At 38.5% G+C, this 9,568-nt stretch overlaps 1 protein-coding gene across 1 annotated transcript in view; it reads left to right on the top strand.

The window, feature by feature from the left end:
- The window catches only part of LOC106532914 (unconventional myosin-Ic), a gene marked incomplete in the record, with an annotated part of 69,009 nt that overhangs the window by 10,863 nt on the left and 48,578 nt on the right, over positions 1-9,568 (top strand). Inside the window, 2 exon segments of the mRNA XM_014029081.1 lie at positions 4,928-5,083; positions 5,253-5,368. Coding sequence (XP_013884535.1) covers positions 4,928-5,083; positions 5,253-5,368 — 272 coding nt within the window.

The raw sequence follows: 9,568 nt of genomic DNA on the forward strand, positions 1-9,568 counted from the left end.
GTGTGTGTGTGTGTGTGTGTGTGTGTGTGTGTGTGTTCTCTGCACTGTACAGCCTGTCGCTGCAGTGAATTAATGGGCTGGGTGGAGCTGACAGGGCTGCTGTGTGGAATTTCAGGGAGTTCTGTAAACTCTCCGCTGGAGTTTAAACAGTGATTCAGCTGTCAGAACCAGCATCCATCATATCCACTCTATTTATTATTTTTCTCTCTCGTAGTTTTCCCTTTTGTCTCACTCAACTCTAATTAATACATTCTCTCCTCCCAAAAGTCTCCTTATATCTTGATTAATCTACAGTATGTCCTCGTTGGGGTCTCCTGAGGGACACAACTCTGCCTAACACAACAACACCACCTGATGTACCGGTGCATGTCTCTTCTGTCCTGCTCCATCCTTATCCTGTCTTAAACCTCCTCCACTCTGCAGCAGAAGTTAGACTTGTTTTAGTCCTGTGCCACCTGGTGCATCTTCAGCATGGACGTTGATAATATTTGCAGTCTTATGCGCAAAACTCAAGCCTCTATTTTAGAACATGGCTTCCTGAGCAAACACCTTGAAGAGCTTAAACATGTAAGTGTTGCAGTTTGGCTTCATGTGTCTAATGCTAAATTTGTCTTGTGTATTTTTGAACATGTGAAAATAGGCGGGCCTTTTTTTTAGGATTTGTGTTGAAGCATTTTCTTCGCCAGAAACATCTGGGCTTGGCTTGATCTCAGTTTTTTGAGGTCACTAGAGTTCTGAGAGGGTGCTTCTGTAAAAAAGTGCAACTAAAACCTTGCAGGAAGAAAACGTTTGCCGTTTGAGCAAAAGAGAACGATGACTTTTACGCTTCACGTTTCTGTCCTTTAGCTGAAAAGAAGAGGACATGAAAACAATAAAACAATTAGACTTTATGTGTTGTTTCAAGACATTTCCTTTTTCTGTTTTATTTTCTTGTAAACTAAATCTTATAGTTTTACAGTTGTCTGTAAAACAATACAAACTAGTTACAAGTGCTGAACTCATGTTTTAAACTTCAGTGGTCTAAAAACAAGGAAGGTGTTTATCAGCCACTCATTAAGGTGATGATGGTTGCTTATCTGTGTCCATTTTTCTGCAGTATTAGGAGAATATCTTACGATCCAATGGACTGATTTTTTAAACTCTCAGAAGGAAGTGTTGTCTGAACATCTATGGCTAGTTCACCTTTGGAGTCAACGCCTTTAAGATAACTGCCACAGCTCAGCAACCTTAGCAAACACCGAACTGGATCGACCTCAGTCAGGTTTGTAGATTAGGTTTGGGCAATAAAGGCAAAAAAAATCATGATTATTTGTGGTATTTAGCTGATAACGATTAATATTATGATTAACCCCTTGTAGTCCCTGAGAGTCTACATGTCCTAGTTACATGACCAATTTAAATCACTCTAATGGGAAAGATATGTTCTCCATAAAGATCTGTTCCAATTTGTGTCAAAAGTACGGACTTAAATCTATACACCAGTTTTTAGATTATTTTGTCAGGCAAAATAAAACTGGAGCTAAGGTAAATAATTTACTGCCCTTTAAAAACAAGTTTGTCATATGTGGAGTGTTGCAACAGGAGGCAGTGAAAGAAGGACAGATTCATGGAAAAAAACATCCTCCAGTCTTTCCCCGACCCTGCCGAACTAACATAACAAACTTTAGTTCTGTTCTAAAGGACGTCTGAAATGATTTCTTAAGCACAAAAATAATCTGCAGAATAAAGAAAGTTAAAAGATGCGAAAATTGAATGAAGTTCAGCGGCGATAGAGACACAGCAGGATTAGATTTAAGAGACAGATTTAGCGATGTGTTTGGACTTTATGGTTATGGTGTAGTGTGTTAAGCACTGAGTTTAGTCAGTTTTGTCTTTGAGTCAAATCAGTGAGCTGATTTATTTACATGTGAAGCTGTAGCCGGTGAGGCGGAGCTGCAGGCCTGCACTGTGGACCGAGCCGCAGTCAGAACCTTTTCAGAGCGAGGAGAGAAGCTCAAACAGTCTGAGACACAGTGAGGACTTTGATGAGGACGTAGGGCATCAATTTTTGGGATTAGAAGAGGAAAGAGAAGAGGAGCATCGAGCGGACTGAACAGGGAATCCTCACTCAGTCAATCATATTAATCACCAAGTGTCAAAAAGTAATTTTTTCTGACGATTAATTGCACACAATATGATTTTACCCAACTATTGTAGATGATTCCCTAAAATTTAAAGTGGTCGTAGGCGAGGGTCATCCCCAACACACACTCAGGGCCTTACACATTGAACATCTTTGCCTAAAACTTTGACATACTGTAACAGTTTGCATCAACCTTGTTTGTCTGTTGGCAACATATCTTATCACAGCTAAGGCCGGCGTCAAACTACAAGAAAATCTTGCTGATTTTTGCCCTTCTGACAATCTTAAGGAAGTCCAGATTATCGTGATGGCTCTAAAGATAATCTGAGCAGATATTCCTGCCGTGGGTGGTGAGTTAAGAGTGATCTAGTCTCCTGATGCATCTCAGTAATCCAGGTAAAAAATCAAAAAGAAAAACAATTGTATAGGTCTTCTGGACGGGTTCTTCTCTAATGAAACGTTTCATCTCTCCTCCAAGAGACTTCTTCAGTCTGAGAGTTCCAGGCAAAATCCAGGCTTTTATCTAGTCTGCTTCGGAAGGACGTCGGGACCGCTCCGACCTAAAATCAGGGATATTCAACATGTTAGATTTTTTGGCCCGATATCACAGTGTGTGTGGTGTTCACCTGAGCTCTCAGCCTGTTGAATGAGACGTGTAGCCAATCAGAAAGCGAGGTGACGTAAACACGGAGGGGATTCCAGAAGACCAAAAAAAAAAAAAAATGTCATGACTCAGCAGAAAGTCTGCTGGATGCTAAAAGTCCTGGAATTGTTTCTCCTCTGGTAAAAATAGTCCACAAACGATCAACATTGTTTCTCCCTTGTTGCAAGTGTTTATTTACTCTGAACTCACGTCTCTCTGGAGGTCACGTGAGATTTTTCCTCGGACATCTGAATTCTTGCGAGATTTCAGGAAGTCTCGCGTGATTTAATAGCTGACATCTGAATCTTCATGAACGAAATATCATTTCATGTGTGGTGTGTTGTCTCTTGTCGTGTGGCTGTACACCACACACTGTAGGACCAAACCTGGTAAATCCATGATGTTTTATCCTCACGTGTCGGCTCTCTCAGTCTTTGAAAATTGGCTGACTGTTTTAAAATCTTGTAGTGTGACTCAGCCTTAAGTGGCATTAGCAAACACAAATTCTTATAGCTTTCAGATAAATTGAATTAAGATCCTCAGTGAAGTCTGGAAGTGTCTATGAGTCGTTCACAGTACAACTAAGTGCTGGGATGCATGCAGAGCATCATTTACAGGGTTTGAACAAAATGGCTGCAACTCTCTCTTCTCGTCAGACGATCTTAGTTTTAAACTCTGGCATAAAAAGCAGAATTACTTTTGTTACTATTTATTGCTACATCTGCTGGGTAGCATACTGGGCCCATTGATTTTCCTATAATTCATAAATGACCTTCCAAAAATATTGAAGTATTCAAATATTTTAATGTATGCTGATGATACTGTTCTTTTTTTGTCTGATTTCAATATTGAATTTATTAATAGTCAGTTACAAGCAGGTCTTCAGACATTTCATGGTTGGCTTCAAGATAATCTTTTGTCAATTAATGTTAAAAAAACTGTGTGCATGTATTTTTCCTCACCCAGGAGACATTTCAATATAACAAATCAACTCACTTTTTTAAACAAACCCCTTGATATTGTCACTACCTACAAATATATTGGAATTACTTTGGATTCTCATTTGACTTATCATGATCATGTACAAGTCTTAACCACTAAGTTGAAACAGAAATTATACGTTTATTCAAAAATTAGATCCAATCTGACATCTTCTGTTTCAAATATCTATCTTCATGCCATTATACTCTCAACCATGTCGTACTGTTTACCTGTTTGGTCTCTTACAACAAATGAAATCTTAGAACCCATAGTTAGGCTCTACAACAGGGCCTACAAAATTCATAAAATACTTCCTGGTTGGACTCATCACTGTACAGTTCTTTCATTGTCTGATGCCTTGACTTTTCAGAATTATGTTTTGTATAGTGGCATTAATTTATATTTTCAGATCTCCCAAGGTGCCAATTATGGAACTCTCTGTGCATTGTTGCCCAAATCAAATTCTGGAAGTGGTCATTCAACTAGATCTGTTACAAAAGGACAACTGATATTACCAACTTTTAAAAACTGTTACGGCCAGAGGTCTTTCTTCTATGTTTATACTAAAGCAYGGAATGACATTCCTCAAAACATAAAGTCCATTTCAAAACTACAGCCCTTTAAGAAGAATCTTGTCTGCCATCTGCTGGACATTTTCTGTTGTGTTCATATTTAGACATCYTATTTTGCAAATGCTGCCTTCTTGAAATTTGGTATGCTTGTTTGTCTTTGTGTCTATGGTGTATATTGATGTGATTGTGATGCTGTAATTCTGAGTGTTTTATGTGCTGCAGAACAGGAACCTGCTGTAAAACAGCAAATATGCTGAGTCAGGCTTGATTTTTAATAATCTTTTCCTGTTAAAAAAATCTGTTATTTATTCATCTGCTTGTTTGTCTTTACCATCTTTCCCAGTAAAGATGGTTCGTATTCTGTGCTGGGTGTCCTCTGATATATCTCTGCTGTTCCAGTCGGTTTTCTGTTTTTGTTTATTGATTTCAAATCAAGTTGCACTCGTCCAGGATGTCAGTTCTTGTGTTGCATAATCCAGCCCAAACATGTACATGGGTTTTTAGTTTCTGTCACTATTTTTAACAGTTCATGTCTCCAGTGCTGTCCAACATGGTTTGTGTCTGTGCTTTTGTTCGCTGCCCATGCTAACAGCCTTCTTCTTTCCCCAGGTGATAGCCAGTGACGGGGTGCGGGCTATGATGGAGTCGGCCCTGACAGCCAGAGATCGGGTGGGGGTGCAGGATTTTGTTCTGCTGGAGAACTTCACCAGTGAAGCTGCCTTCATAGAAAATTTACGCAAACGCTTCAAGGAGAATCTCATCTATGTGAGTAAAATCAGTGATGAGGGTTTGTAGTAATCAATTTAATGACAGTTTGTTCTTCCTATATTCTCTCCAGCAAGACATTTATATCATTTAAACATAAAGCTATGTGGTTTTTGTAGAATTGTTACTTAAATGATATCATTTGCCTTTTATCTTCCTTTTTATTCAGACTTACATTGGATCAGTGCTGGTGTCAGTTAACCCATACAAAGACCTGGAGATCTACACCAAGAACCACATGGAGAGATACAGAGGGGTCAACTTCTATGAGGTTTCACCACACATGTAAGTGCACAACCTCTGCACAGCTCACAGATACACAGCTTCACATTTCATGGATTTAAAACAAAGTTTAGTTTTCTTTTCTCAAAGGCAAATAAAGAAGATCATATTTTAGCCCAAGTCTTTGTGTGCAACTCAAACAGCCACAGAGATGGGATGATTTTATAGAAATGGTGTGATTCATGAAAAACAAAGTAAAATATAAGAAACAAAAAATCTTCCTGTACCAACAAAAATGACAAAAAAGAGGATTCAAAGAAATGTCAGCCCACCCTTACAAACTGACAGAACTACTTACAGTCGAACTGATGTGTTCGTGCAGGTCAGGTGTGGCTGGTTGGGATTCAGAAGGAATGGAACCCACGTCATAATTTTCACAGGTCGTCTTTACTCAGCGCCTCTTATTAGGCAGCCAATCCTGCCTCCTTTGGTTTTTGGTCCAATCAAAGCTGGTTACCTGGACAATAATATACATTTTAGATTCACACAAACTCTATACCAGGGGTGTCCAAACATGTTGTCATATGGGCCAAAATCATGAAATCATACGGACTTGAGGGCCAAAAATATTTTTCTTTTACCTGCTCAACAAGCACTGAATACTTTAATTAAACAAATAAAGTAGTCAGATTTAGTCAATTCTGATCAATAAAATCAGGATTTAGGTCACTCTTTTGTTGAAAATGCTTTGTATTCAGCCAAATTTAATAAATTAATTAAAAGCAGATTGGAGTGCAGCAAAATCAGCTTTTCAGTAAAGTCACTAAATAGATGTGGAAAAAGCTAAGTGTCTGGTTATTTAAAGACAAATAATTGGTATTGTTGCCAATATTTGTTATTGGAAGAAGATTTTACTTTGTCTGTGATAAATTTGCCCTAATTAAAACTAGAAAGTCTCGATCTACATCAAACACCTGTGCCGGGGGTACAAATGTGTAGACAAATTTACATAATTCTTGAACTGAAATCAGGGGCCACACAAAATCATTTCAGGGGCCACAAACAGTCCCCGGGCGACACTTTGGACACCCCTGCTCTATACAATCTGTTGCTATTATGTCGTGAATCACTGAATGGATTAGACTCAAAGTAATCACTTAGTTGACATCTACAGCTGATTAACTGTGAAAGTCGAACTGATTCATGATTGCTGCCAGTGGCCTAAAAAAGAAACTATTACTGTTTTTTAAGGAAGTATTGTTGTCAAACCTTAGTTTGACCAAATTATTGAATAAATTTGGAACTAGAAACACTTGTAGAGCGCACACCTCTGACAGTCATGCAGTATAATGTATCCAGTGTGGTTAACACTCATAAGTTTTCTCCGGTCTTGAAAGCATCACAGACTAGCTGCTCCGCTCGGTACGAGCTTTCACTGAGAGAGGGAACATGATGTTAGCTGTATGGATTGTTTGTAAGGAGTTTATAAAATAAAAGGAAGAGTAAAAGTTGTAACGACAATTATGTTAGAAGGAAACAAATTTTTTTATTGAGGACTATTGTGCTTTTCATGTAGCTGATGGTGGCTTTAGCTGCAGCCATCCTTAATACTTCAGTTTGTCTCTCAACTCTATGTCTGAGTAACATTACAGTAGACCTACAGCCAGTTACTGCAGTTTTAATAGAAATATTAAGCTACTTATTAGCATGATATGATGATCTAATTGCTTTGGGTGGCTAGGTCATTGGTAAGGAGTGATTAACATTACAGTTTCGTTTACCTTGATAAAGGTAAGGCAGGGGGCAGCCTAGGCATCTTCTCCAATGCTAATGCCAGCCTAACCATGCCAATGGACAGCGGAGGGGATTGGCAGTCCAGTAGGTCACTAGCTTATCCATGCTAGTTGCTAGCCTCTCCGATGCTAACTCCAGCTTATCCATGCTAGTTGCTAGCATCTCCAATGCTAACTCCAGTTTATCCATGCTAGTCGCTAGCCTCTCCGATGCTAATGAATAGTCTCCTTCTCATTTGCCAGTGCCGGCGTCCTCAGTTATTGGGGCCAGCTGCTCAATTAGCGGTACCGCCTGTCATTAATCAGATCAATAGCTGGCTTAGGAATAGAAATAAGGATGTAGCAGCCACTGGTTGCACAATAGTCTCAATTTTGACTCTCATACCGCACCATACACGTGAAGAGACTACTGCAGCACACACAGGAGGCTGCTGATGTAAACACTTACTTGCCTTCAAAATAAAAGCACTGCAAAAGCTGTTTAAAAAGATAAATAAAGATTTTTAATTGCAGCATGATTTACATCTGATTTTTGTTTTTTCATTGACCTCCAGCAGGACAGATGCAGATAACTAAACTGACATGACAGTGTCCCAATTCCTCTAATCATGTTCATCATGCTCATGTGGGAAGATTTGCTCTCCAAATCATATTCACAGAGTTGGCTAATGACATAATGCTCAAAAGATCAAACTGTCAGTGAGGCAGATGTTATGGCTGCGAGCTGAATGTTTGTTTGAATGGTTGCCACAGGAGTGGTCAGGGAAATTCTTGGTAAATCCTTCCAGAGTCTGAAGGCCAGCACTGAAACCATGTTGAGTTGTCAGAAAGGCCTCATTTAAACATTTCAGTACCTTTTACTAACCATCTCCCTCGACTCTAACCACTAGAGGTTTTATACACCTCACACTCTCTGCACTTGAGCTCAAATGTTTCCTTTCACTCAAAGAGGAAAGAGAGACGGGCTCAAAGAAACAAAGAAGGGTGGCTGAGCAGGGAGAACGAGAGGCTGAGTTGAAGGAAAAGTCAGTACATGATGGTACCAGGCAAGAAGATTCCTCCCACCAGAGGGAATTCCTCTGACCTCAACACGACCCTCTCCCTCCCCTCGGTCTTCTGTATCACACACAAACAGTACAATCACATGAGCTTTAACAATACAGCTGTGCCACTGAGCTTCTCACTATCTCTCAGCAATAATTCAGGTGTCAGATTGTGTTCAAATATGCTGGAACAACAAAGCTGCACAGAGCTGATGGATGGCAGCGTAACTAAAACAAGCTGGGTCCCACTCTGGCCTTTATGATTCTTAATCAAACGCCATGTTCACACACTGACACAGGTTATCAGATGTCTCACTCTGAACAGGAGGTTCCAAAGGCAATATTTTCTTTACCACATCATCATCAACATAGCTATGTGTTGCTGTCATTGTGAGAGCTAAAGATATTTTCTTTAGCCTTACTTATGACTATATTTCCTAGTGATGCACGATATATCAGCATTAACATCAGTATGTTCATTTGTTTAGAATATTGTATTGGTTCGATAAGTAAAACTATTATGAAATATTAACGTCTGATATTGATTTTCCAATTTTTATCTTTGTGTTTCTGTTTTATGAGGGGGGGATGGTTGGTGGAGGGGTATCTGTTTGATCATGATAGTGTTAGTGACGCTGTGCAGACAGGAAGTAAAGTACAGCCATGACAGAGGTATGTTTTTTATGGTATCGAAAAAAGACACAAGTTCATATATGTATTAAAAATAATTTGTGTGTTTGTGTGATATCGGTAAATATCAGTTATGTGCCATAACACCAATAATATTATCAGATATCGATACCGGTTGAAATTTTCTAATATTTCCAATAGTAGTTCTTATAAATTCAGACTTTTCCTTTAATAAGGTCTGCTTTTTACCAGAAAATGACTCAACAGGCGTTTCTGTATCTGTTTCATTAATGTGTGACCTAAACAAGTGAATATAATAGACTTTGATTATTGCCTCTGTGTGTGTTTGTGTGTCTCTAGCTTAATGATCTGGTATAACAGGTGGGGGTAGTATGTATTCTTTCAAAGAATAAATTTAAATTAAACTATATTTTATTTTAGTTTTCCTGAAAAACAAAAGTTTTAAACTCTGGTAGCTCAAGGCTCTGAAATACAGCCATGAAGTGGTGTACATCAAGTTTCTTAGAAGAAAAAAAATATAGATTTTTTTTACTTAATTAATTTATTCATTTAATTTAAAAATAAAAATTTTATACACACAAAAAAATAAATCACACTGAAAATGAAAGGAGGCAGAAAGAAGAAAAAAAAATCTTATAATATCTGCCCCTTTTTTCCAAAATGAATTTCAAGCAATAAAAATCAAGAAACAAAACAAAATAAAAACTTCAATTCCTTAACCAATATTTGCGTTTTGACTCCCACCACCCACTGGAACACAAGTTAGGAGTGATCAG

The sequence above is a fragment of the Austrofundulus limnaeus genome, unplaced genomic scaffold, assembly GCF_001266775.1.
Source record: "Austrofundulus limnaeus strain Quisiro unplaced genomic scaffold, Austrofundulus_limnaeus-1.0 Scaffold850, whole genome shotgun sequence".
NCBI lineage: Eukaryota > Metazoa > Chordata > Actinopteri > Cyprinodontiformes > Rivulidae > Austrofundulus > Austrofundulus limnaeus.